This window comes from Caretta caretta, chromosome 12, assembly GCF_965140235.1.
Source record: "Caretta caretta isolate rCarCar2 chromosome 12, rCarCar1.hap1, whole genome shotgun sequence".
Classification (NCBI taxonomy): Eukaryota; Metazoa; Chordata; order Testudines; family Cheloniidae; genus Caretta; species Caretta caretta.
In genome coordinates, this window is record NC_134217.1 from 25,347,651 (window position 1) to 25,375,648 (window position 27,998).

Below are 27,998 nucleotides of genomic sequence, written 5' to 3' on the forward strand. Positions count from 1 at the left end.
ATCACAGCTGATGACTGCAAATGCTCTCTCTATATAAATATAAACTTTAAAGAAGCACTCCTTTTATGGCTGCTTCATATGTTATAAAGAAGCAAAAGGGGCACAAGAATAATTTTTGTAAAATCCTTTGCAGTTCATCTTTACAAGTTGAGTGCCTGGGTCTCAATGGATCCTAAAATCTGCCCTCATTTTTGAGAAAAGAAATGAGAAAGGCCTTGTGTATGCTGGGATTTTAGCAACCAGTGTAGTTGTACTGCTGTGGATGCAAGTGCCGCTGCAATTTACAGGGCTGACACTGTGACATGCAATGGTGGCTAGAAACACGAGGTCTGTGTACAACAAAAGCAGAACTTAACATAGTTTGCATACTTACGTTTTTTCATCTATAGAATTTGATTTTGATTACTGAAAGAAACTAATATGAAGAGACAAACCTTGTTAATGACCAGGAATGTATTTTGTGGGTGATGTTAGATGTCTTGCTACATTTGGTTGTGAGCAAACTGTTTTGTAACATAGGGTATATCTAACTTAGTGGGATAGAAAAATACGCTTCTGGTAGCCCATAGAATCCTCAGTGTGAAAACTGCCATGCCCAGAACTAAGTGGGAGAAGAGTATAAGGGTACATCTTTCTGTTAATAGTACATGCTTTATTTATTTTAAAAAAAAAAGTTTATCTAATTCTTGTGTACAAGAAATAATTTTGGGGCTTTTCTAATCAGACTTGTGCTATTTAATACCCATAACATGTTTTTCATGTGTATTTGAAAAAGCACCCTTATGAAACATACACTAGGAAACTGGCCATGGCCTTGTATCTCACATTATAAAATGTATGGCAATCAAAATTCTCTCCTAAAGGGGTTTTGTGCCAATACAGTTTACCACTGAGTGGGAAGACAACAAATTAAATGTGTAAAGATTATTTTTGATGCTTTTTTTTAAAAAAAGCACCATGAACACATTTAAAAATAGAACTGGACTTTATAGTGGCTGTAAAATGGTATTGTGGCATCTGTTTGTGTGCCAATAACTTCCATATCAGATGTGCTTAGTCTGAGTAAAAATGACCTCTGGGTGCTACTTGCTGATCTACAAACTTAGCCTGTGGTCTGAGATTAAAGTGTCCTCTTAACCATTATTACCAGTAAGAAAAATGTTTAGCAGGCAAATTTAACTCCTCAGTTACACCTTTGCAACCCCATTGCTTTCCATAGGTTTTAACAGATGCATCCGTTTAGAATTTAGTAAATAACATTTTTTAATGTAGAAGAAAAAGCAGAATCCAGCTTTCCCCCTTAGTTGCTGTTAGTCCACAGGATGAATAGGAGTAAAAAGGATAAGTTTATCATTAAAGAAGCATAACTGCTTATTACATTATCTCCCTATGTATGAGAACATACCGTTTCATTTTTGAAAATGGGACTTAGGCTCTGCAGTCTCTTATGCATTTGAATATTTTACCTGTAGTCACTTCTCAAGGTAAAAGTGTGCTTCAGCCTTTCTTGCACTAGCTTATAGTGTGCCCATTTATAAAAGGGAGACCGTTGCAGAAAGGTTGTGACGTTTAAGAACTCAGGGATGTTTAAGAACTACTATCCATTAGACTGTAGTCCATCAGCAAGATGGAAATGTTGAATTACAACACAGATTATCAGAAAAAGTATTTCATTATCTGTCAAGCTTCTGTCACTGATGCTTACTGTCCCAGCATCATAATTTGTATGTCAGTTGGATTCCTTAGGCTACCTAAGCATGATGAGATGTCCATTGCAATTTGTTACTAAATCTTAACCTTGTTAGCTCTCCAAAGCAGTGCAGATTTACAGGGCACGTTGCATTACATGAAGTCATGCAGTTACCTGTTGAAGAGGTTTTTTAAAAGTGCAATTTCTGTCTATTTCAGTAGTATTCTAGGATGATTAACAAAGCACTAACGACTAAGTGACTTGTCCTAATTAAAAAAAAATGACATGATACCCACAAAACAGAATAATTGAAACCAATTTTAAATCTTTACAGCTCTCTTATTTTCTTCAAAGCAGGGGGTTCCTTGACATCTTTTGGAACAGAAACTTCAGCTAGTGCTAGCTTATCCCAAAGCAGTGCAGTTGGTTCTGTCTTCGCAACAGATGCAAGATCACTAAAAACACAGCTATCTCAAGGTAAGTTCTTGAGTGACTAACTGATCTTTCTTACTAAACAGTTATAAGCCCAGTTATTGTCATCTGCCCCAGTTAAAATGGAATGAATGAATATGTAATTGTTTATGAATCACAACAGCTAAATATATTCCATAACAAAGTGTCTCTGGCCAAGGCAAGCAAGAAAAGAGTGTTCTCTTTGTTCCTTAACTTGCTGTATTGCATGTAGTTATGCAGTACTTATAGCACTGGTCATCACCCAGAGAGTTTCTTCTACAAAAAAAGTTAAACTGCTTAGTTCAGATTGTTAAAATAAACATTGGATGTAGTTAACATGAAATTTTGTAATTGTTTTTGGGGAATTCCTTGATTAATTTCATAGATAGCATGATAAACATTAACTTCTCCAATGTATATGGGCTGAGGGACTTCTAAAATTCTGTTTGACCCTGTTGTGAAGCCTTTATTCCTTATGTTATGCTTTTCTTAATATCCTTGGAGCTATTCAGTTCTATTGTCAGTATCATTACCACATTCCAAACACAGAATCATAGAAGTGTAGGACTGGGAAGGACCTCAGTTGGTCATCTAGTCCTGTCCCCTGCACCCAAGGCAGGACTAAGTAATAACTAAACCATTTCTGATAGTGTTTGTCTAACCTGTTCTTAAAAACCTCCACTGAAGAAGATACCGCAGCTTCCATAGGCAGTTTGTTCCAGTACTTAGCTACCCTGACTGGAAGTTTTTCCTCATGTCCAAACCTAAACCACCCTTGCTGCAATTTAAGCTTATTGCTTCTTGTCCTAATCTCAGAGGTTAATGAGAACAGTTTTTCACCCTTCTCCTTGTAACAGCCTTTTATGTATTTGAAAACTGTTCTCTCTTCCTCCTCTGCTCCCCATCTTCCCTTTTCCAGACTGAACAAACCTATTTTTTTTTCAATCTTGCCTCGTAAGTCCTGTTTTTTAGACCTTTAATTGTTTTTGTTGCTCTCCTCTTGACTTTCTCCAATTTGTCCACATCTTTCCTGAAATGTGGTACCCAGAACCAGATACAATATTCCAGCTGAGGCCTTATAAGCATGTAGTAGAATAGAATTACTTTTCATGTCTTGCTTAAAACACTCCTTACAACATCTGCTTTTTAAAGTGGCATAGAATCATAGAATATCAGGGTTGGAAGGGACCCCTGAAGGTCATCTAGTCCAACCCCCTGCTCGAAGCAGGACCAATTCCCAGTTAAATCATCCGAGCCAGGGCTTTGTCAAGCCTGACCTTAAAAACCTCTAAGGAAGGAGATTCTACCACCTCCCTAGGTAACGCATTCCAGTGTTTCACCACCCTCTTAGTGAAAAAGTTTTTCCTAACATCCAATCTAAACCTCCCCCACTGCAACTTGAGACCATTACTTCTCGTTCTGTCATCTGCTACCATTGAGAACAGTCTAGAGCCGTCCTCTTTGGAACCCCCTTTCAGGTAGTTGAAAGCAGCTATCAAATCCCCCCTCATTTTTCTCTTCTGCAGGCTAAACAATCCCAGCTCCCTCAGCCTCTCCTCATAAGTCATGTGTTCTAGACCCCTGATCATTTTTGTTGCCCTTCGCTGGACTCTCTCCAATTTATCCACATCCTTCTTGTAGTGAGGGGCCCAAAACTGGACACAGTACTCCAGATGAGGCCACACCAATGTCGAATAGAGGGGAACGATCACGTCCCTCGATCTGCTCGCTATGCCCCTACTTTTACATCCCAAAATGCCATTGGCCTTCTTGGCAACAAGGGCACACTGCTGACTCATATCCAGCTTCTTGTCCACTGTCACCCCTAGGTCCTTTTCTGCAGAACTGCTGCCTAGCCATTCGGTCCCTAGTCTGTAGCGGTGCATTGGATTCTTCCATCCTAAGTGCAGGACCCTGCACTTATCCTTATTGAACCTCATCAGATTTCTTTTGTGATTTCATGTGGGGGTTAAGCCATTGAATCCAGCAGTAATGTAAGTTGCCTGGCCAAATCTCTATGGCATACTTAAAAAACAAAAAGTTAAGGAGTAAAGACTCCTGAAAATAGCCTTTATTAATGGCATTAGGGTGGTGAGGAAAAACTGAACAGCAGACTTTTTTTTTTTCTTTTAAAAAAAAAAATACTGGTCTTCATTTTGTTTCCCTTCGATCCTCCAGTTATTAAAAGATGGAAAAAATATTTAACTTTGTTAATAGGTTTATTTTCTGTCAAGGTTTAGGTAAACTTTGTGGTAAGAGACTAACAGATCCTTCTTTTCAGGGTCCATAATAGAATCGATTACCAAAGTTGTTATATTAGTGGAAATGATGTTGCAATAACTGGGAAAGTGTGTTGAACATTCAAACTTAACTATTGGGGTTTTTCTATGGATAGATTTAAAATTGTATGGTCTTTAGAACTAGCATGTAAGATGTAGTCTTGGGTTGAAGGCCTTACCTGCCTAAACCTTCCAGTCAGGCATCGGCAAGACTTGGCACCTATTTGGCATTCATTCCTTGTTTCAGATCCCATGCCTAGGTTGTGGCTTAATTTTAAAAAAGTGAGGAAAGGGGGCATTGCGTTGGTTCACTCTCTTTAATCTCTTGGAATCTGAATCACAAGTGAGGTTTGTTTGTTTTTTCCTTTTTCCAGCAGAAATTTGTCAACAACACTCATGCTATTGTGCAGTTTAGTGCATGGCTGGGTGTCTCTATTTAGGAGATACCTATGGCTGCAGTAGCAGGTGTGTTGCAAATCAGGATTGAAGTATATGAACAGAACTCTGTGAAGAAGCTTACACAGCATATCTGCCTGCATTATAGCTGGCACTAGCCATTGCTGTTTGTTAATTTGTGGAACATTCACACAGCAATACACTAAATTAATTATTTGTACAGCTCTGCCATTGGGAGGACAGTTACCTTCTACTCTTCACAGAAAGGAAGAAGGAACAGTATTTGTAGTGCTTCCTACCTCCCAAACATCAGAAAATTCCATTCCATAGCTAGAACACTCATGGCTGGGTTGGTAGGAATTAATTGTCCTACCCATTTTTTTTCTTTTAGACTGGGGGAAGGGGAATTGCTATATATCTCTTCAGTCTGGATTAGTGGATCTGAGGGTGCAGAAATATTTATTTCCTCTTTGGACACAGCTGTCTTGACTGGTAAGGCAGATAACCCCTTCAGTCTAGATTGGTTGACTTGAGATCCACAAATAAAATTTTGTAGATAAGAAATCTCCCTGGTTACATTTTAGGTCGTTCAAGTCCTCAGACAGACCATTTGAGAAAGAGCCCAACCATGGAACAAGCAGTACAAACAGCTTCAGCCCATTTACCTGCTCCAGCACCTGTTGGGAGAAGGAGTCCTGTACCAGCCAGACCTTTCGCATCTGGTAGTCAAAAATCTTTAGAGAATCAGGAGCACAGACGAGGTAGAACTTTAGATATTTTCCTTTTACCTGTCTTGTGCTTTCTCCTTTGTATGGTTTATGAATTCCTTTTAAGTGAGGTTTTTAGGGTTTTTTGTTCATACTGCATAATGGTAGTTGATGTGCCAATCCAGGTCTGAAATCTCATCTCTTTTACCCAGTGAATTCTAGTGATCTTAGCTTGTTTAATTTTTCTTAAATTAAAAAACACATTTCCATCATTAGTGTGGGGGAATTGTTATAATATTTCTGTTAAGCTTTATCACCTATCGGATTTTGAAATTCTACACAACATAGCTGTGTACAGAAGAATGATAAAAAGATATGACTTGCTCGTCTGCATTATTTTCCATCTGTAGCTGAAGCACACAAGGTTTCAAGATCAGAAAATGAGCAACTCAGAAATGAAAACAAGCGACAAATTGGTAAATCTGTTTTGAGAAAAACCTTACCTTTGTTTCATCAGATGTTAATTTTAAGGCTTTAGTGCACACACACAAAACCTGCAAAACTCGTAACTGTTCACTTTATATTTTAGGAAAATGATGGGGAAACTTTTTTTCTCTAGTTATAATGCATAATGCTTAAAACCATGCAAACTTTCACTGTGGTACAGAGTTTTAGGGAACTGATGTCATTTATTTGTGGATGGCGACAGTTAGTGTTGAAATGGGATACCAGGAGCAAAAATGATGCGTAAAGGAAACATCCGCCCTGACGGCAGTGCATTAAGTACTGATTTGAATACTGTTGTTGTAAAGCAAATATTAGTAACTAGATGATAAATACAGAAGGTATGAAATGCGAAGCCCTGATCATTTATTATAGAAGTCGTCAAAGAATAAAATGCTGCAAACATCTTTGGATTCAAAACAGTATTTTTTCACTAAGTTTTTCCTGACTTAAATCTTTGCTTAATCAAAGTGATCGAACATCCTCATGGAAGGCCTAACTTCAGTTCTATTGTAGTATTTATTATAGGTGAATTTAAGATTGTGAGGTGCTCTCTGATACAAGAGATGCAGAAAGTTGGTGCATGAGACACAGACCTGTCATACTGGGCATTCTTAAAGTTGTGAATCCCTTCAAATCCTAAATTCTCACAGCTCCAGGTGGACCATCAACACGAAGAGGCCGTGGTGGTCACCGTGGTGGAAGAGGACGATTTGGTATTAGGCGGGATGGCCCAATGAAGTTTGAAAAGGACTTTGACTTTGAAAGTGCAAATGCACAATTCAACAAGGAGGAAATTGATAGAGAATTTCATAATAAACTTAAATTAAAAGGTAAACTCACTTCTGTTCTAGATTTCAGTATGGGAAAATAAGAAACCGATTGTGTGGCTTAATAAAGCAAAGGCTCTTTTGGGAAAATTTCTTTAAAGACCATATCATAGTAAACCTTTGCTTTCTAAAAACTGATGGAAAATAGATACCATGGAAAAAAACTAGCAGATTTGCTTCTTTATGTATTAATGGCTCAAAAGACTTCTAAACAGTATTTGGCTCAGTATTTTAGGCTGGGTTTTTTAAAGAATTTTGTTTTCAATTCTGAAGTACAGAATATCCTTAACTGTAGCAGGTGTCTTTTCTAGAAACCCTGTTTATGCAGTCTTTCCTAATAGGAAAAGATAGTAAATGTTTGAGCTCTGGAAAGATGGTGGAGATATGGGGCAAAAAATCAATAGATTATACTCCCAACTCTGGAATTTTTTAAATGTGTTTCACTCCCTAACCAATTTTTTAAGTCAGTCAATAGTCCATTAATTCAGTACATGAAAGTCAAGTGGGATACCAAAATGAGAATTTGGGGCAAATATTTTCACTGGAGAGGAGGATGTGCGTGGTCTTTTTTTTCTCTGCCAGTATATCCATTTGTTGTTCTCTGCCTTTCTCCTCCTGTAGAAGCAGCCAGAGGAGTAGTAGTTCTTTGAGTGATTGCACTTGTCCATTCCACTGTAGGGGTGTGTGCACGCTAGGGGCGCTGGAACAGGGAGGCCATGGCCCCACCACTTTTAAAAGTGAGAGGGCATAGCCCTCTTTTTACCTGGTTGTAAGTCCAAGTGATGGGGGTGGGTGGACAGGGCAAGAAGGGGCGGCACAGGGGCAAGCAGCAGCGCGGGGCTTTGGGGGACAGGCCACAGTTTGGGTGTCGGTGGCCCCCCCACAGTTTTAGGAAGCTTTTGCCACTCTTGGTTTGCACCCTGAGCACAGCACCTGGAAGTTTTGTTTTTTTTTTTCCCCCTCAGTGGTATCAGTCGGGTTGATTCTGACACCCTCATGTGCTTTGCGCTCACAGTGCCAGTATAAAGGACCTGGCCAACCCGTGCCCCCTTAGTTCCTTCTTACTGCCCCTGATGGTCTCTGGAACTGCTCTCCTTGCTACAGCAAGCTATTCTCAGTGGACTTTTTCCTTTGGGTTTTTTCTGAACTTTTAGAGTGTAAATCGCTGAAGGAGAAGTGTTAACTAGATTATCTAACTATCAACTGAGTTTCATCTGCTCCCAGTACTAAGGCGTGCCTGGGCTTCAAGCCCTATGCCTCCTGCAGCAGGGCTTTGTCTTTGAGTGACCTGCATTCTAGTTGCTGAAAGTGTTTGGGTGAGGCTCACAGAGATTGCTGTCACATCTGCTGTGATTTTAAGCTTCATACAAAGAAGGACTGGGAGGCAGGCCAACATTCCTGTTGAGGGAAGTGGTGCTCAGTCCTTCCTCCAAGCTGCACCGAGTTTCTCAATGTCGGTGCAGAGCCCTCCTCCCGCTGAGCAGAAATCTCAGCACTGCTCGCCATTCCTGGTTGAGAGGGAACATTCCCCACCTCAGAAGAAGGCTAGACATGGAGAGCAGAGTGCAACCTAGGTTGGACCACTCCTCTGCCTCAGTTTTGCAGGCAGCACCATTGACTCCAGCCTGTACACAGGCACCGTTGAATCTGGTCCCAGATGAGCTGTTCTCACTGGAGGGAGAGCAGCGCCAGTACAATTGCAGTGCCATCCATTCCTGAGACATTTGCCACAGCCAGAAACCTACTGGTACTAGTACGAGAGTCAGTGCCAGTGGGCAGGAGGGAGCGGGTAGCCCCTAGCTGCCATCCGATTTCAGGCCCCGCAATACCATCCAGAGGGAAACTGTCCTTGCTAGTTCCGGTGCAAGCTTCCCTGCTCCAGAACTGATCTCCAGCACCGGTGGGAACTGCACCTCCATAGTCCACAAAGGAGGGCTCATCCTTGGAGTCAGAGGTTGAATCGTACTCCTCTTGCCCAAGGAGTCACCCCCATAATCCTTCCAGTCTCCTGGCCCTACCATGGACCCAGCCACAGGGGTGCCACTGACTGCTTGGCCCAGTGGTCATTGGCCTTTGCCTATGTAGTGACCTTTTTTGGACCCATGGGCATTCTCTCCCCCCGCCCCCCCAATGCCAGGGCCCCATTTGAGATGCTCCTTCTTGGTGGCCTCTAAAAGAAGGACACCTGTCCCATTGGGCAGCACGTTTTTATCACTTCCACCCAGATATTCCAGGGGTTCGAAACAGTCCTCTTCATGGGACGCCTGAAGGCATTATACCAGTTCCTGTATTGCTGGATCCTGTCTCCCCTTTGTTTTCGGACCGCCTGTCCCACCTCAGCTCAGCATGGTCTCACATCATCCATTCACTCAACTCAACTCTTCATAGCAATAGCTGATAGGATGAAAGACACCCACCCACACCCCCCATCTCAGCTCAGAGGATCTCCCCCTGGATCACATCATGCATTCGCACGTTACTAACAGACAGGTGTTCCACTGCCAGCTATCCTGACTGCCCATTCCACGAGGGCACAAGCTTCATCAGCGGCATTTCAGGCCTGGGTCCCTATGTAGGACATCTCCAGAGGAGCGACTTGGTCGTCAGTGCATACATTTTTCCACTCACTGTGCCATTACTCAACAGGCCAGGGTTGATGCCAGTTCCAGTTGAACTGTTTTACAGTCCGACCTAACCACCTGTGTTACTGCTTGGGAGCCATCTACAGTGGAAAGGACATGTCTATGCAATCACTTGAAGAAAAAAATCTTTCTGTAACTGTTCTTTGAGATGTGTTGCACATGGCCATTCCACAACCTGCCCTCCTACCCCTCTTCGGAGTTAGCCAGAAAGAAGGAACTGAGGGGTACAGGTTGGCTGGGCACTTTATACTGGGGCTATGAGGGCAGGGCCCTAGAGAGCACCAGAGTCAACCCAACGGATACTACCGAGGAATAAACTTCTGGCGACTGCTTGGGGTGCGTGCATGCACACACCCACCCACCCACCCCTAGAGTGGAATGGACATGTGCAACACATCTCAAAGAAAAACAGTTATGAAAAAGTTAGTAACTGTTTTTACAGATCTGTAGTGCAAGAGTTTAAAATGTGGGGACTGCTAAAAAATCAGATTTTTTGCAGCCATTTCTATGTGGAGAGGTTTCAGAGTAGCAGCCGTGTTAGTCTGTATTCGCAAAAAGAAAAAGGAGTATTTGTGGCACCTTAGACTAACCAATTTATTTGAGCATAAGCTTTCGTGAGCTACAGCTCACTTCATCCAGTGAAGTGAGCTGTAGCTCACGAAAGCTTATGTTCAAATAAATTGGTTAGTCTCGAAGGTGCCACAAGTACTCCTTTTTCTTTTTATGTAGAGAGGGTTTCTTCACTGCCCTTTTACTGGTGGTGTTCTGTCTTAGGTAGATATGTCTTGAACAAAGATGCTGCTTTGCATGTTTATTTGAGGAAGTATGTGCAATGTACGGCAGTAGGCCAGTAAAGGTTACTAACACACAGTGCTAAGGGGAAGTACTGTAAATATTTAACATCGATGTGCAGAAATGTTCAGGCTTTGATAATGTATCATTTTATTTTCCCCTTTTTTGGCAAGGCATTGAGATCCAAGCAAGATAATTTAACTTTTGGGAACTGTTACAGAACCAGCTAACTTAGCAATGCATTATAACATTGCAGTGGAGTCCTCTGTAGTATATCAAAGTACTTAAAGAGGATGAAGAGGCAAAGTTGTTTCTTTTTTCATGTATTTGTCATTAATTATATGTTCTGTTCATGTATATTAAATAATACAGATCTTTAGTCTTGTTAATCTAATAAATTCACACTTCCACACAAGTATAATATATTTTATCCAGAACTATAAAATGATTTTCATATCTCACCTACTAATACCACCTTATTTAATCTGCAAAAAATCAAGGGGACCTCAGTCCACTGGACAGCAACAACACAAATCCTAATTTAGAAGGTCTAGTTAATAGATGGCAACACCTTGTGACTATTTACAATTGGATACTGACCTTCTCTCCATGGTGTTACCTCATGGTTATTCCCATGTATTAGGTCTTCCAGAAGTTTTCCCTCTAAATTATGAGTGTCATAACTAATTGCTATATATGTTCTTTCACGTGGGAACCATATGAAAGTCCAAATTTTTTTTTAAACAGTTGCACTTTTTATGTTTAGGCTTTAGGATTTTTTGTATTTTAAAAAATTCGTTCTTTTATTATGGGGTTAGATTTTGTCACAAGTTAGTTTGGGCCTTTTTTGTTAAATCTTATTAGAATGGAAGAATTCTGATTATTTTTATTTTTCTAGAAGATAAACTTGAGAAACCAGAGAAGCCTGTAAATGGGGAAGATAAAGGTGACTCAGGTGTTGACACCCAAAACAGTGAAGGGAATGCTGATGAAGAAGATCCACTTGGACCCAACTGCTACTATGACAAAACCAAATCCTTTTTTGATAACATCTCTTGTGATGACAATAGGTATGCCCTGCAATGGGAAGCCAATTATTCTCCTCAGTGCATGTCTATTCCATAATATAGTGCATCAGCATTAATTTGTTTATAGTTTAAAAATGACGTTTATGACTATGGTTGGAAAGCAACCGAAGTTCAAGTCCCACTTGCAATTTCCCAGTATAAAAATATGCAGAATAAAACACAGGTCCTTTGATGGATTGATGCACTTTTTGAGAGTTGATTCAGTGCTTCCCCAGTGATGCACTGATAGCAGGAAGGCAACAATTTGGATTTCTACAACTTCTTTGCACTGGTTGGAGGTTCAGTGCTGTTTCAGTGCCATCAGATAGAGAAAATAGAAAACTAAGGCCTAATTTCAAGTTTCCTGGTGGTACTAATTTTCTCAACTTCCTGTTTGAATCAACACAGAGCCTTTGTAATTGTGCAGAATGTAGAGTACACAAGGCAGCATTCTCTTAAAGTGAAATTCTCAGTGCAATATTACAGTATCTAGCTACAGTAAAACATTCCTTTCCATTATACTAAAAGGATTATTGTGCCAGGCATTCAGATACTACAAATAGGTATCACATCAAGTAAAACTTAAATATGATAGATAAGCAAAGTGTTTCATTGTAGTGCCTTTTGTGGTGACTTAGGTGCTTCTGGACAGGCTCTCTCACTGTAGGCTGTTTCAAAGTGAAAATTTAGACACATTTTAAAGAGCTCATATCACTTTGTACATGCTAGAGAAAGGAGGCCAACCTGGGCTGAAGAAAGGAGGTTAAATGCGGAGACTTTCGGAATACCACTGCGTTCAAATCGTGGTCGTGGCGGCTACCGCGGTAGAGGAGGAATTGGTTTCCGTGGTGGCAGAGGACGTGGAGGCGGAAGAGGTGGTTTCGGCGCTCCTCGAGGATTTCGTGGTGGATTCAGAGGTGGTCGTGGAGGCAGGGAGTTTGCTGACTTTGAATATAGGGTAATAATAATATACTTGTATTAATAGAATACTTTTTGTTTAGTGAAATTTGAAGGGTTTTTTATTTTCTTAGTTACACCATCAATAAAAACTTAGGACCTGATCAAGTGCCCTTTGGGATTGTACAGTCAGGAAAGGCAGTTGGAATGGAGGCATTTATTAAGCAGTATTCTGAAAATACAAGGATTTGAAGAGGAGGGTTGAACTCTTTTTTTTTTGTAGCTTAAACTCCTTTACTGCAGGATTCATCACCCATTTTTAAATCTTTCACAGTAAAGAAAATATTAAAAGCTTTAAAATTTCCATAGTTCTGATATTTTCTTTGATGAAGAAACATAATTTTCTAAAACAGCAGTAAGGCGCTTTAAGCTCTCATCCTGCTCAGGCATTTCATACTCAAGTTCCGTCTGCAGTCTTCCACAAAAACAATTGTTTTTTAGGGATTAAATTCACTCCCATGCAGAGGGGTCAGAACAAGTCCTATGCACTTGTTAAATCGCACTTAAACCCTCAGAATAGGATGTTAGTTGAGCTTAGAGATGCAGATGCCTTGAGTTGGCCCTCTGCAGAAGTCTCATTTTAGCTCTAAAGAATCAAACTGAGAATGAAGGCTATGGCCAAAACAGTTTCTAGTGTGCTTACAAATTGCTCTTATGCAAGATCTGATGAAGATGATTATTTTCACTTTTTGACATTATAAAAACTGTGCCATGGAAGGCTGCACAGGGATAGGAAGAACTTGGAAGAAAGGAATTTCCCATGTCATCCACTGTTGAAACTGCAAAAATAGCTCAAATTTATCCATACTTCCTTACTGTCTTAAGTTCAGTGTCTTAATTATATAAATATAACATTAAGAAAGCTTGAAGTCCCCCTAAGAATAAGAGATGAGACCATAGTTGTCCAACTGAAATAGTTTGTGTTCAGGATGGGCTGAGCCACTGAGTTAAGTGAGAAATAGTCCTTCCCCAAAATGTATACACTCCAAAACAACCACCTCAAAAAGTTATATGATGTATTCTTTGGAGTTGTGATTGAGATCATATCTCCTCTGGTTTCTGTTGCCTTCTAGGAAGGGCAGAGCAGGTTGACATCCCTAAAGCAGCAACTGACAAGTGATGCATTTGGTTAAAGGGACACTTCAGATAGATTTGGCACTTTTTAAAAAAAAAAAAAGGGGGGGGGGTTTAAATCCATAATTGGCCAGATCCTTTGCTGGGATAAGTTGTCATAGCTCCATTGATTCCAATATTGAAACTTTTATAATGTCACTATTTCAGTGAAAACCACTTCACATTTTCCCAAACGTTGCATCACTGCTCTAGAACCAGAAAGTTAGTCAGACCAGAAAAAATATGAATGTGACCGTTTATTATCCACACTGCGAGGCATACATCAAGTAAACAAAAATAGATAGAAGTAAGTCTATGTTAAAATCCTGGCCCAGATTGAATACATGTTCTTGTGATAGTTCGCTGGGAAGGGGAGAGGGGGGTAGGCAGTTGTTACTTAGAAATTTTCATGATATTTTTCTGAAATATTCATTATGGAATCCTGAATTTTCTTGCATTGGCACAACTTCCTGACTCTGTCAGTCATTCTTCACAAACTGCTAGGGGTTAGTCCTGTAGTTCTGAGCTCCTGTGGGATCTGAGCATGCTTTATCCAGTCAGTAGCCAGTAGCATTGACATGGAGTGAGGCAGCATCTGAGGCTTGAGCAGAAGTGGGTGCATAATACAGCAACTAGGCTGGCTGGAAAGTTGGCATTTTTACATAATCTATAATGCCAGAAGTGTTTCCAAGCCTGGATGACGAGCGTCCTTTAAGTGTGCCAGACTATGAGGGGTGCAATGAATAGCAGTTAAATTAATTATAAAAAGCAGTTTTTCTGTGGTTCTGTTAATAGCCTTTGGGAAAAATACTGTGATGTCTTTTTTGTGCGTGTGGCCATCTAAAATCAATTAATCATTTTCCATATTCTCAAACTAGTTTGACTACAAATATGTTTGAACAAAATATAACATTCTAACATCTCTTCTAGAAAGACAACAAAGTTTCTGCATAGTCTACAAGAAAGCTGGAACCAGGTGAACTTCTAGATCTTCATGGTCAAGAGAATTAGTTTGCAAAGAATGAAGTTAATTTGCTGTATACTTGTCACCAGCACTGGGATTTAACTATTTAATTTCAAAGGGGGTTAATGCAGTTACTTTTTGAAAAATGGCCATCTTTGAAAACAAGGAGCATTAAATATATTTGAGATAGAACGGTAAGTAATTTCTTATGTATAGTTAGCTATAAAGCAGTACTTCGATGGAATTTAAGTATTTTTTCATCACTGAAAGGATTTTTCTTATTACTAAACTGTATTTAATAATTGCCGCAAGTTACAAGGACAATTGTATGCAGAAGGCCGTCGATACTGTGAGTGTTTTGATCCACTGAAGGTTGTTTTTTGGAAATCCTGTAATATCCCTTTTGAGATAGTTGTACTTTGTCAACTAGGGTGCTGGACAGTAGAAAACTTGCTTTGTCAGACAAATATGTACACACAGTAAATATTGTTTCTTAGGCAAAGGAAACTTTTTATATAGTTGTAAAATTCCATTATATCCCATTGCCAAAGAAACATTACAAACTTTGTATAGCTGTATAAAAAGCAACTAATTTTTTAAAGAATAAACATTTTTAAGTCCGCAAACATACTATGTTTATTGCAAAAGTTGATATGCTAAAGAACACTGAGTTAGTTTGTTTTCTTCGTAGCTTTTCAGGCTTTAAATTTGCTTGATTTTTATATTTGGATTATAAATGAAGATTTGAAAATGTTCTTCCATTATACAAAGCTGAATACTCTTCTTTCTTGCAAGAACTTCATTTTGTAATGTCTGGCATATCACAAGATTTGACCAAATTAAGAAGATTTTTCAAATAAGAACAAAAATAAAATATTTTGTCACATGTCAGAACTTGCAATTAATTTTACTTTGTGGTAATACTCACTTTTTAAAAAATGGACCAGGCATGGGAGTTAATATGCTCCTTCTAAAATGCTTGGGATAAAAATATGCCTCCATGTGTCAATTCTTGAAATGTTAACTTTGTTGTAATACCAGTAGACATAATCAATTTAAAGAGAATTCTTAGTGTTTGAAGTTGTTTGCATTTTGATAGACTCTAGCTTGGAGACATTAAAAATTCTGGTTGTTAAACCAGTGAATTCACAAATGACTTGGTATGGATTTTTTTTTCCTCAATTCTAAATTACTAGTTACAACTTTTTGATATGTTTAAGTTATAATTGAAAAAGGAATCTGGTAATTTGCGTTTGTATATGTATATAAAGGCCACAGGAATAAAGGGATCCAAAGATTAAAAAAATTTTATCTGATTTGCTGATTTTTGTTAACTTTATCCTCAAAATGTTCAGTGGTGGTAAAGATGTGGAAAACTGCACTGTTGGAAAATTGGAATATTTAAAAGTGGTTGATAGAATCTTATCTTAATTTTATATCTTTTTGTATAGCACTACAAGGAAGTATTTTGTAATTGGTTTCCTTATTAAGGTCCAGTATTGGCAGCCGTAGAAGTTAGATAATATTGTTTAGTAATGTTTTTTGCATGTTAACAACAATGCCTTTTTGGGAACCACAAATCATGATCCTGAACAACTTCTGAGGTTTTTGAACATAAAGGCAAGTGCTGTACTGTTGCAATAACCATGTATACTGTATGAGGTGTCCCAGGCTTATTTAAACAAGAGAAATTGTAAATAATACCAATGATACATGCTGTGAAGGTCTGAGTTGATGCGTCTTTTCCCCCACTTGTTTGGGTTACTAATTGGGGTGTTTTGTACCCCCAGTAACTAGCAGCATGGCATACCTTCAGTGTACTTTGCTACATGAAAGTAAGGTTTTTATTCTAAGCCAGAATAAACAGTTCAATAAAATCAGTCTTTTTGAAAATTCTTTCTAGTTCTAGGAAGACTGGAGTAGGAGAAACCGATTATTAATCTGTTTTCCCAAGCAGATGTACAGAAGAACTGCGTTCTTCCCCTTTCATGATGGAAGCAGGGTAGCAGCAACTACCTCAGGCTCCTCTGTTCCCTCTAATCCTGTTTTCTGCTTTCTTCCTTTTCAAGCAAAGAGACAATGTAGACAGACAAAGGCAATACTAAGGAGAGGAAAAACAAAAGAACAAATAAGAAAAAAGTCTTGTTTTTACTGTTTGTTCTTTTAAGCAAGCAACAGGAAGAACATGTGCAAAAGAAGAACTTACCCTCTTGTGGCTGCTTCCACTTGGGGGCCCAGTCACTGCCAGCTAGATATTCAGTGCTTCCCCAGACCAGCTTCTGTTAACCCACTCCCTGTTCAGGCTGTCCACATGGCTGCAAGACCATCATTCTCTGCATGAGTGGCTCCATCTTTTCAGATAAACTGTGCTACTCTGGGCCTTCCCCTCTCTCTTTCTTTCCAAAGTAAATCAGGGCCTTCTGGGCCCCTCAGGTTACCTGTATAACTCCATTAGCATCAGATTAATAAACTGAACACAATGGTATTGCACAGATGTAGAAAATAATTCAAGCTGTAGAATTTTTTATTATGGATGCTGTATGAAAGAAACAGTCAATGTCAGAACCAGGGTGAGTTTGTGGATGTAGAAGGGGTGTGTGTGTAAATCTGTTTGCTAGGCGCACCACACAACAGAATATTATTGACTTTTCAGGGCATATCTATATTTTTCTACCATGCTGCTCCTTATAAATGACACACTCCCCAGAATCAAATGTATAGAGCCTCTAACTTGTCAGTTCATGTCCTTCTTTAAGACTCCTTAGCAGGGGGTTGGACTACATGACTGTCTGAGGTCCCTTCAACCCTGATAGTCTCTGATTCTATGACTACTGCCAATTGATAAGAATTAGGCAGGTGGTGAGCTACAGTTGATGCACAGGTTTCTGAAAATGTAGCAATGATACAGGAACTCCTCACTTGACACGTTGTCCTGGTTAATATTGTTTCATTGTTACCTTGCTGATCAATTAGGGAACAAGCTCTTTTTAAAGTTGTGCAATGCTCCCTCCTAATGTGGTTTGTCAGCTGCCTGCTTTACTTGCAGGAAGAGCAGCCCGATGCAGCTAGCTGGTGGGTGGTTGGAACCAGGGTGGCTGGCAGCCCCCCTAAGTTCCCTATGCAGCAGCTGCTGCACAGGGAACTTTATCAACTGCTGGCCGTTCAGCTGTCCCTCCCCCCACTGCCATGTGCTGCTCCTGCCCTCTGCCTTGAAGCTGCTCCCTGAGCCTCCTGTTTGCTGTGTGTGGAGGAGGGCAAGAAAAGGGGGGCTAATGTCAGGGTGTCCCCCTCCACCCCCCCCCACTCCTGTACCTGCACCCTGCTTACCCCATCTTCCATAGAGCAGTGAATGGAGAGAGCTGCTGCCTTAGGCTGCAGTGGAGTCTGAGCTTGCTGATCTAATCAACAAGGCAGCGTACTTCTGACCCCACTCTTCATCCTTAAAGGGGAAGTGTGCATCTCTCTCTCTCAAACACACACAGGGTGTGTGTCTCTGTCTGCCCTCCCTCCTTTCCTGCTGCCCTGTAGAGTGAGAGAGTTAACCCCTGAGGGCTCAGCCAATTGCTAGTTCATTATTTTAGCAGTAAGGCATTCCCTAGGAAATATACCACCCTCTGACTCCTCCACCTCAACCAAGCTTCACAATCATCACTTTGTACCAGAATTAAATTGTTTGTTTAAAACTGATAGAGTGTGTGTGTGTGTGTGTGTGTGTGTCTATAAAATCTTTTGTCAGAGGAAAAAAATTTCCTGGGAACTTAACCCCCTTATTTACATTAAGTCTTATGAGGAAATTGGATTCGCTTAACATTGTTTTACTTAAAGTCAAATTTTTCAGGAACATAACTACAACGTTAAGTGAGGAGTTCCTGTGCAGGCAGCCTAATGGTGTTTCACTGACCTGGTGCATCTCTTCCTCAAGCTAGATTGTTGTCCTGTTTCTATGGGGGCTAGCATAATGGAGCTTCTAGTTGCTACTATAACTCTCTCCACTTTCCCTTATCTGGAATAAGCAAAACTTGATGATCACCTTGTCATGCTGCAAAAGCTTTTTATTTGACTGGTTGGGGAGGATGAAGGTGTTTCCAGATGTGGTGTCCGCTACAAAGAAGCTTTTCCCTTGCTTTTGATTTGGTTAAATGCTGCTGGTGAGCTGTTATATATTTTTTAATATTGCTGGGCAGTCATCAGTTGATATTAAAAAGGCCTAGATGCCAAGGCACATCCTGGACTCCTAGAACTCATTAGATCTAGATACCAAAATGCCCTGGAATTTTCTCCTTAAGAAGGGCTTGCCTTACAGCCATCTTTTCCCCCTCTCCAGGTGATCCTTCTTGTCCTGGGGAATCTACTACTCCCCATATGAGAGTATTTCCATACTCTACAAGACAAAATTCAATTGACTATTTCTCCTTGTAGTGGTTCTTAACCATTATAGATCTCTGGAATTCAGTTGTGAATGCTAGATAGCATACAGTGCATGATAAATAGCTACATAAAAGCTAACTGTGAAGTACTACTTCCCTTCTCATACTTCTCCAGTATTGTTCTTCTTGCTGATCTGATCGTTGTGAAATCAGCTTGAAATTACGCAACACAACTGCACTGAATAGTGTACCAGCTGATTCTGTGTTTTAAAAAGAACAGATCTGCAATGTAGAAATATTCTAAAAATGCACATATGAAATCTGTCACTAATTCATACTATTCCTGGGGACTGGAATAATACATTTGGCCAAAATACGAAGGGGAAAAAACTGATGTAATACACCTTCCCAGTCTTAACTTTCAGAGGGTAGTATGAATTAGACTTTAACACTTCTAGCCAGAAGTTTGAAAATAGAAAGGGGTTCCAGCTGCTGCAACAAATAACAGTTAAAGAGTTCACACCTTACAATTTCCTTGTAATGGAGGACCTGCACAAGTCTAAAACTACTACAGCTTTCAGCATGAGTGGAAGATGTAAGTATTCATTAAAAGTCATTTTTCCACTTGAAAATTGATTCTGCATTTCTAAAGAATAGAAACGTGATGGAGGGGGAGTGCTATATGTGTGTGTTCCACTTGGACTGCTGCTCAATCACAGCTGAGTTAGTTTTGAGCCTTAGCACTAATGATGAGGGAGAAAGAGGAAGTGGGTTTCAGCTTATCAGGTTGAGAGTCAGAGCAAAGGGCTAAGGATTCAAAACAACTCTTGCTTGTTTTTACATTTTAACTCTCAGCTTTCTCTGCTTAAGGAGGGTCACTGGCCAATTTCAACTGCTACAGTTTTGCCTCTTACAGCAAAGCATGTGATTTAAACCTAACTACTTCATACACCTGCGATTACCTCTGTTAAACAAAGAGGGAGCCTGCTGCAATTTAAGGGGGAAGCACTTCCTTCAAGTAGGGGACTTTTTAGCAGAACTAGGAGGAGTGATCAGATCTAATAACCACCATAGTTATAACTACCGGGGGGGGGGGGTGAGGGGGCAATAGCAGCGGTTTGCGACGTAGATCCCCCCTGTTTGGGGCGGCAGATTGGCAGCGACCTGGGCGGAGTCAATCGGAAGCTGCCGGGCCGGGCCGGGCCGGGCCGGGCGTGATTCCCAGCTGCCCCTGCGCGGGGAGAAAGGCCGGACCGGTAACTGCCGGGGGTTGGGTGGCGGAACGGCTGCGGCGCGCGGGAAAGCGGAAGTGAATCCTGAGAGTCGGTGAGCCGGCCTGTACCGCCCCAGCCCCTCGAGTCCCCGGCCTCCTCGGTCCTGCCCCGCCCTCCCGAGTCCCCGGCCTGCGGGGGAGGGGGGGGTTCCTCCTCGGTCCTGCCCCGCCCTCCCGAGTCCCCGGCCTCCGGGGGAGGGGGGGGGGCTTCCTCCTCGGTCCTGCCCCGCCCTCCCGAGTCCCCGGCCTGCGGGGGAGGGGGGGCTTCCTCCTCGGTCCTGCCCCGCCCTCCCGAGTCCCCGGCCTGCGGGGGAGGGGGGGCTTCCTCCTCGGTCCTGCCCCGCCCTCCCGAGTCCCCGGCCTGCGGGGGGGGGGGGGGGGTTCCTCCTCGGTCCTGCCCCGCCCTCCCGAGTCCCCGGCCTGCGCCCCGCCCCCACCGGTGGCTCTAGCACGTAGCGCCCCTTCCCTGGCGGCCGCGCCGTAGCCCGTGGAGCGGGATGAATCTGGGAGAGGCCAGGGCGGATGGAACCAATCCCCCGGAGGGGGAGAGGAGACCATGCAGTTTTCTCTTCCCCCCCCCGCCTCCTTTGGGGCTGCAGGTCGTGGTAGCGACCTGTGGGCGGAACCGAGCGGAACCCTTCGCGGGCGGGCAGGCCGGACCGGAGACCGCTGCCGGTTCAGGGCCATGTCGGTGGTTTTCGTGCCGGAGCGGCTGCGCGGGAAAGCGGAAGTGAATCCGGAGACCCTGCAGCGGGTGAGTCTGCCCGGTACTGCCCCAGCCCCTCGAGTCCCGCGGGGGGGCGTCCTCCTCGGTCCCTCCCTGGACTCCCCTGCGTGCGGGGAGCTCGGTCCTGCCCCCTCCCACCCCCTCCGCTGTTTCCTGGCCGGGGGGGGGAGGCAAGGGCACGGCAGGCGCAGGGGAGGGTGCGGGAAGGGGTGGAGTGGGGGCAGGGCCGGGGGTTGAGCAGTGAGCACCCCCCGGCACACTGGAAAGTTGGCGCCTGTCGCTCCAGCCCTGGAGTCGGTGCCTATCCAAGGAGCCGCATGTGGCTCCGGAGCCACAGGTTGGCCACCCTGCCGTACAGCATCTGAGACGCTTGTCAGCTCCTCGCCGAATACAGTCCTCCCACCCTGCCCCAGCTCTTGGTCCAGTATCTGTTCAGCGCTGAGCACCGGGGAGCCTCGAGCCTTATTGCAGCGTGGGGGGGGACTCACCACACATTTTAGTGGCCTCAGTGTGGCCGCCAACTCTTGCTGGTGATCACTTTTTGATAAATTTTCTGAAAATACTTAATATGCACATATCCATGTCCAAATCATTGTAATTTATTTGTTCTGGTTTTTTTGTAGACTCAGTAACAAAAATAATATATCAATGGCATTGGACCACTTTTTATAGTGGAGATGCTGAAAGCCAGTGAAACTGCAAAGCCCTCGTTTACTTTGTCTCCTCCCTTGCCCCCATCCAAACCCGCCTCCTACAGCTGGGGATGGGAGGACGCAGACAGGGGTAAGGGGGCTGAGGCTGGGGCCACAGCTGGGGACAGGCGTGGAGCCCCGGGCGCAGGGCTGGCAGACAGGACAGGAGCCAGGACCCTGCATAAAACCTGAGGGTGCTGCAGCACCCCTCATGCCTCTAGTTCCTGTGCCTATGTAATACAATGTATAGTTGTATTTTGGTGCCCTCGGTCCCTGCTGCTTCTCCCTCCCCATCCCCCATTGCCCCAAGCACACCCAAGGCTCACATTGCTCCCTATTTCCTAACCATGGTGCCTGGTAAGGCCAGAACCCCATAGCTGGATCTGGGGTGGGGAGGAGGGGCGAAGCCCAGAGCCACACCACCCTTGGGGGCTGGAGCCTTGAAGCTGGGGGTGGGGTGCTGCAGCCAGAGCCTCCAGCTGAAGGTGGGGAGGGTGAAGCCCATCGCTGGAGCCTCTGGCTGAATCAGGGGGGGGGGGGGGCTGATGCCTGCCCCAGGAATCCCCCAGCTGAAGCCTGCCCCCTGGGTGCTGCAGGAAGGGGTGTTGCTTTGCCCCTATCCCATCTGTGCCAAGGAGGCTGTCATGACCATAGGAAAAACTCCTGGTGGCTGCATTTGAGAAATGCTGTTCTCGGCCCTATTCTACCACAAATAAATCATAGCATGCATACTGAAACTTGAGAAAGATGCAGGATAATATTTTTCAGCCCAATTATCAAAGAATGGGCAGAACCAGCTAACAGAAGGGAATTCTTGCAGTTGCTATAAACAACTTCCAACAAGATTTCAAACACCTGTGGCAGAAGCAAAGCACTAACTTGTTTATTTTAGTTACTAGATGAAAATGATCAGCTGATTCGGTGCATTGTAGAATACCAAAATAAAGGAAGAGCTACAGAATGTGTGCAGTAAGTAAACTTATTCCAAAATGCAGTCACTGAGATTCATGTATAGAAAAGGTACTTGTTTAGATGCCCAACACACTGTGAAATGTCAGAAAATGTTTTATAGAAAGTTTTTGGTTTAAAATAAGCCTTGTTCATTTACCACATCCAAGATACTGCATCATCAACTGAAAAATAAGCCACATAATTCTCATCTTTAGGATGAAAGTGAGGTTGAGACAGGATATGGGGAGTTGGGTGTAAGAGAAAGAAAATAAGATATGAGGGGGGAAGGCTTAATTATTTCCCAAGAGTGAGTTTTTTCCATTTTGGGTGTGTAGTAGATGACCTAAGATGGCATTTATTAATTGTAAATATGCATGACTACTTCAATTCTGTCTAGGCACAGCCTGTCCTGATCTCTCTATTGCAGGGAATACAATTATCAAGTCTTGTTCCCTTCTGAGTTTTCCAAACTTTTTTCTCTCATAGGTACCAGCATATCTTGCACAGAAATCTTATTTATTTGGCTACTATTGCTGATGCATCTCCAGCCACTGTACAGAAGACTGATTGATCCCACAAACTTGGACACCCTTCAGTGGTGCCTATATGAAGCATGGAGACATGATTGAATTGGGGGAACTCTGAGGCCAAGAGGGATACAGCATTCCCTCATTTTGTCTGACTGGCTAAGAGAGCAAGCTTTGATAGGGATTAGCTGGGAATCCAGGGGCCAAGATTGATGGGCATTAGGGAGTAGATTCTTATAGGAATAGAGTTGCTGTGGCCTTGCATCCTATTGGTGATGAGCTGATAAATATGGGGAAGATCCCTTGCACCAGTCTTCCCCTTTCTTGATTTTTTGAGAAAAATACACCTTATTTAGAAGTGCTACTGCCTGAGTCTTTCATGCTTCCTTGAGTGGTAGGTGACAAGGGGGAGTAGGAATTCAAGCAACAGTGTCACTGAACCCTCAGCAACCTGAATGTCATCATGTATTCCTTTGGAAAATGAGCGTGTTAAGGTGGTAAATGATGACACTAGGTATCAGAGGGCATGGTGAGCTTTGGAGAAAGGCTCAAGTTCTAACCCACTTACCCAGGAGACATAGTAAGATTACTGGAGGTAGTCTGGGACTTGCTGCCGCTGGCCATTAGTGTATTGCAGTAACAGCCAGATGCTCCAAGCAGAATTAGGGCCTCATGATGCTGTCGGCTGTGTAAAGCTATATGCCCTAAAGAGCTTACACTCTTTGTCTACTCTAGTACCAGTTATTGGACCATGAGGTTAAGCAGGTTCATGACAACTCCCCTGACTAGGCTCATCCAGTTTTCATCTAAAGTTACCCCAGAGAATGTTATAGGCAGCATGGCTGTTTGGTAGGGGAGGACTGAAGCTTAAGTCTCCCTTAGTGTCCTATCCCTCTTCCACTCACTCATCACAGGTTTATAGGGCATACTGTAGTTCTCAAGAATGCATCTAGTTACAATACTCACTTTAGAGAATTGTTGTCTGTGGCCTGAAAGACAAGCAAACAGTTTGCTTGCCATTCCTCCCTCCTTCTGGTTAAATGTGTCTAACTCATTTCCTATTTATCTGAATTCTTGAATTTGTGAATTTACAAATTCCACAGTACAACTAGTATAATTGTACTTGACTTGCTTTGCCAATACGTGGGCATTGCAGAAATCAGAAGACATTTATTCCTCTCCAGTGCATCCTATCTTTCCCTCTGAGAATGTCTTCGTGGGCTAGTTGTCCTGGAAAGAGATTCAGACTTAGATCTCAGTAGGCAGTACAACTGACACTTGTAGATTAAATGTTTAATTAGAGCCAAGACTGAGCATTATGCATAATGCTGTTTGCTACATCATAGGTTAAGTATCCAGCTGTTTCAATAACTTTACTTATGATTAGTGAAAATATTTTCATTTCAGTTGTAAAACTTATTTTTGCAAGACTCCAAGATGTCAAAAATGCAGGGTCAGGAATCTGTCAGATGCAATACAGGGACCCATCTTGCTGCACATCCGATTACAATATGATAGATACTATATAGATTGAACTACAGCTCTTCCCAATAAGCAAAAGCACTTTTGGGATTAGTATGAAACTACTCATGCAACAAGTGAGTTAGAGGAAACCTACTTTACTACTTGTAGACAAATCTGGCTTGAGTAGTTGGTTCCCTCCCAAACGTGCAAGTTTAATCTAATATTCTGAGTTTAGGCTTCTAATTTTCCATAAAGGAACAGCTGACTTGTCTTGAAAACAGATTAAGAAAAGTAATTTAAATAGTATTTAGATATTATCTAAATATGGAAAACACTAAGTTTTATATCTGTATTTAAATATTTTATGAGGGAATACTCATTGTTTCAGTAATGTCACATTAAAGTATTACTTTAACTTGCTTGAAAATGTTAGATATTTTGTAATAAAATCTGGTAACAAGCATCTTTGAATTCATTCCTTTGATATCAGTGTAAAGACTACTTGATTTTTAGCAGCTTTTCTTCTCAGAATGTGGAGTTGTCATGTACATGTATTAGGCTTTTTCATTTGTACATTTCAGATTTTGTATTCCAGTCACACAATTAGTGTAACTTAAACAGAATGGCACCAGACCATATTTTTGTCCAAAAGCAAAGGTAATTAGTCATTCATTAGATTTGTGAACAGTACATAAGGAAAGTGACTTAGCATGTATAAAAGTGAATGCAAAATGTTCACCACCAGAAGCTGGATATGGATATCCATTGTCGAGGAAGTAATACAAACTAGTGCTTTTCAGCAACTTTCCAACTGCTATTGAAGGAGCATGAATAGTGGTACTATACACTCCATCCTAGTGCTAAAGTAGCCCTAAAATAAGGATTGAGGAAATTAGATATCAGATTCTACGGTGCAGACAGCTCATTTAAAAAGTCATTAAGTAGACAATTTTTTACATTAATATTCCTTAATAGCTTTTCATTTACAAATTTAGGTTACATCATAAGGCGCTGTTCATTTTCAGTCAGGAGCATATTTCAAACAGGTACGACCTATTATTAAATGTATATCTTTAATAAAGCAAATAGGTTTTACTTTCAGGCGCTTTAAAAGTAAAATACAAAATGTTCAGGTCAGAAGCATTAGCTATTCACAAGAAGCACTGCAATAAGGGTAAGTTAACTAAGCACCAAACCCTTGCACATGGCAGTGTAAATGATAAACAGATTTTATGGCAAGACTTGTTTGCCAAGTGCAACATTGTTAAAAATTACCAGTGTTCAGAACAATCGGCAGCACAGGACATAGCACCTACATGGTCAAAATGCAGACACAGAAATGGTTTCAATTTTGTTTCCACAATTCGCTTGGATTAAGTTTAGAAACTTTCAGTATTTGTAATTAACAATAAATTACAAAAACTGCAGCAACAGTTTTAGCACTGGTTAGGAAAAGTTCAAAGTTATAAATAAATCTAATTTGCATTGTGGTTTTAGAATGAATAATCATGGGACATAAATATAACCAAATTTAGGATCGAATATTAATTGTCAAGCTTTAGGAAACTTCAAACCATTTGTCAAGCTAAATAACGACTAGTACTTTCAGCAGAGGGTTTTCAAAAGTAAAATAGTACAGAACATTAATTTACAGACAAAAGCCACGCTGATTGTGCAAAGCACATTACTGTAAAAAGTCTATGTACAGCAAACAATTCTCTGTAAACATGGTAAGTATGAATTTTCAGAAAACATGGTGACAGTATATCAAATACAGGCAACATTGGCATCCTTAAACAGCACAAAGGGTAACATTCTAGGCCTGCAACTACAGACCATCACCATACAAACAAAAGGAGTGAATGGGTTTTAAACACCCAAATGTTTAATAGTATTAGTGTTGTATATTTTATATATATATATATATATATATTTATTTTTTTTTTGGTATCTTTAGATATAGATGTACTTCGTTCGTAGAAAAATGGGAACAAACGTACTTTTATCTTCATGGAAAATCTGTTATATGTAGTTAGAACTAAAACCCCACTTTACTAGTAGTTAACATATTAGAATGGTATAATGATTTAAGAAAATATAAAAATAAGATTAATACTGTCAAAACTTTATACCAGAAAATATTATGATTTCATTACTTTTAAAGATGAAATATGAAAATTTTAAATAAGCTTTAACTATATAAAGAATCTTCTGTAACTTCAATTAATATACAATGGGATAACTATACATATATTTATCCCCCCCCTCCAATTTAAGCACCAGTCACACACTGATGGATCCACTTTGGTTGGAAGATTATTCCAAATTCCACAGGTTAAACTTGGTAATGGCACATAATATTCTTTTAAGTATCTGCTACCCACATTTTAATTCTAGTTTCTCTTCTGAGCCAGCTCACAATTTTTACTCTAACTGTAGCATCTCAAATAAGACTTTAAATATATGCAAGTAGTCTTAGCTGTAGTTTCACACATTTAAGGAGCACAGTTGGGCTAATGCCTTTGGCCAAATGCAGAAGTATCAAATAGTGTATTTGAAAATCAGCACAGTCATATCCACACAGATACCATCTACCTTCAGCAGCCAAGAAAACATTTGAAAAGCAAGTTTGAGTGGTTCCAGCTGCTCTATATTTACATCAGTGAAATTACTGCAAAACTTAGTTTTGCAATGGTTGCTGTAAGAAACCCACTTGCATGGCATGTTAAAAGCTGCTGCCCCACTTCACTAAAAAAAATTGTCACAGGCTGTTTACTTAGAATACAAAGACTACAACTTGTCCATTATAAATCTAAACAAGAACAGTGTTGAGCAAAAGCAAACACTATATTTGCTTAAAAAGTCAATGCATTTTAGCAGATGTTTAACTATAAATCTATATGAAAATAGCTATAAAATACAGTGTCTTGCATGGTAGTCTTCGCAATTTTTTTAAAAAGGGGTTTTGAAAAGTAAAGGTAATATACACATTTTAAAAGTGTTTTGCACCACAGTTTTGGACTGTTTCATGTACATTTAACAAATATATTGGCTGTTTGCTCAGCACTGTAAAACAATTTAAAACCTATGTACATCACCATAAAGTTCTCACTCCACATATAATAAAATAACCAGAACACTGCCAATACACAAAGGGGAAACAAAGATAATATACATAATTTATAAGACTGTTTGGCCCTATGATGCATCTTTCCAATAAAAAAGCAGTTAGTATTGATGCAGGTAAGATGGTCTGCGTTCGTGCTTTACTGGAAAGGATTTAAAGCCCTTATTCAGCTGTTTGTGCTGGGAAGTCTGCTGCTGGGGTGAGTGTTGCTGCGGAGCATAGGCAAAATTGGAGGAAATCCCTGTAGATGGAGTACAGTCATTGGCTGTAGACCAAACTGGTGACTGTAAAATTTGCATTGTGTCATTCCACTGACTGACTGGATTACTCATTTGATACAAAGATGTACTCTGATTGGGCAGTGTGTTTGCGACAGATGAAGAATGCTGCCAAGGGGCCTTAGGAGGCCAGGTTTTGGTTTTATTATCCTGTAAAGACAGAATTATCCACTTTGATTTTGCAAATAAAAATATTTC

At 41.3% G+C, this 27,998-nt stretch overlaps 3 protein-coding genes and 1 long non-coding RNA gene across 11 annotated transcripts in view; 2 read left to right on the forward strand and 2 right to left on the reverse strand.

The window, feature by feature from the left end:
- The window catches only part of LSM14A (LSM14A mRNA processing body assembly factor), a 33,697-nt gene extending 17,426 nt beyond the window's left edge, over window positions 1-16,271 (forward strand). Inside the window, exons 4-10 of one of the 5 annotated variants that reach the window (XM_048816907.2) lie at window positions 2,045-2,167; window positions 5,403-5,579; window positions 5,936-6,001; window positions 6,683-6,862; window positions 11,195-11,363; window positions 12,090-12,318; window positions 14,361-16,271. In XM_048816907.2, coding sequence (XP_048672864.1) covers window positions 2,045-2,167; window positions 5,403-5,579; window positions 5,936-6,001; window positions 6,683-6,862; window positions 11,195-11,363; window positions 12,090-12,318; window positions 14,361-14,384 — 968 coding nt within the window. In that variant the 3' untranslated portion in view covers window positions 14,385-16,271. Of the gene's footprint in view, window positions 1-2,044; window positions 2,168-5,402; window positions 5,580-5,935; window positions 6,002-6,682; window positions 6,863-11,191; window positions 11,364-12,089; window positions 12,319-14,360 lie in introns of all 5 variants that reach the window. The other 4 variants (XM_048816909.2, XM_048816906.2, XM_048816908.2 and 1 more) reach the window with 4 other exon arrangements.
- LOC142068667 (uncharacterized) lies at window positions 15,711-18,050 on the reverse strand. 2 transcript variants are annotated; one of them, XR_012664586.1, is made up of 3 exons: window positions 17,722-18,050; window positions 16,601-16,709; window positions 15,711-16,495 (listed from the first exon to the last, which is right to left on the reverse strand). It is a non-coding gene; the product is annotated as an uncharacterized LOC142068667 (long non-coding RNA). The 2 variants fall into 2 exon arrangements; XR_012664585.1 differs by lacking the exon at window positions 17,722-18,050 and having other exon boundaries at window positions 16,601-17,350.
- A 1,873-nt stretch (window positions 18,051-19,923) lies between these two features.
- Window positions 19,924-23,564, forward strand: SS18L2 (SS18 like 2). Of its 2 annotated transcripts, XM_048816925.2 has the most exons (4): window positions 19,924-20,087; window positions 20,634-20,788; window positions 22,346-22,422; window positions 22,891-23,564. In XM_048816925.2, exons 2-4 carry the CDS (start codon window positions 20,720-20,722, stop codon window positions 22,973-22,975), a joined length of 231 nt encoding a protein of 76 aa, XP_048672882.1. In that variant the 5' UTR covers window positions 19,924-20,087; window positions 20,634-20,719; the 3' UTR covers window positions 22,976-23,564. The 2 variants fall into 2 exon arrangements, with proteins under 2 accessions (XP_048672882.1, XP_048672881.1); XM_048816924.2 differs by lacking the exon at window positions 19,924-20,087 and having other exon boundaries at window positions 20,123-20,788.
- Window positions 23,565-25,451: 1,887 nt separating this feature from the next.
- GARRE1 (granule associated Rac and RHOG effector 1) overlaps window positions 25,452-27,998 on the reverse strand; it is a 105,375-nt gene continuing 102,828 nt past the window's right edge. For both annotated transcript variants that reach the window (XM_048816922.2, XM_048816923.2), the window contains one exon: window positions 25,452-27,950. In XM_048816922.2, coding sequence (XP_048672879.1) covers window positions 27,624-27,950 — 327 coding nt within the window. In that variant the 3' untranslated portion in view covers window positions 25,452-27,623. The remainder of the gene's footprint in view (window positions 27,951-27,998) is intronic.

Coding starts and splice junctions, on each gene's coding strand:
- SS18L2 (XM_048816924.2), top strand. CDS start 20,591: ATGCAGTTTTCTCTTCCCCCCCCCGCCTCCTTTGGGGCTGCAGGTCGT. Junction 20,789..22,345: donor ATCCGGAGACCCTGCAGCGG/GTGAGTCTGCCC, acceptor TGTTTATTTTAG/TTACTAGATGAAAATGATCA. Junction 22,423..22,890: donor AGAGCTACAGAATGTGTGCA/GTAAGTAAACTT, acceptor TTTCTCTCATAG/GTACCAGCATATCTTGCACA.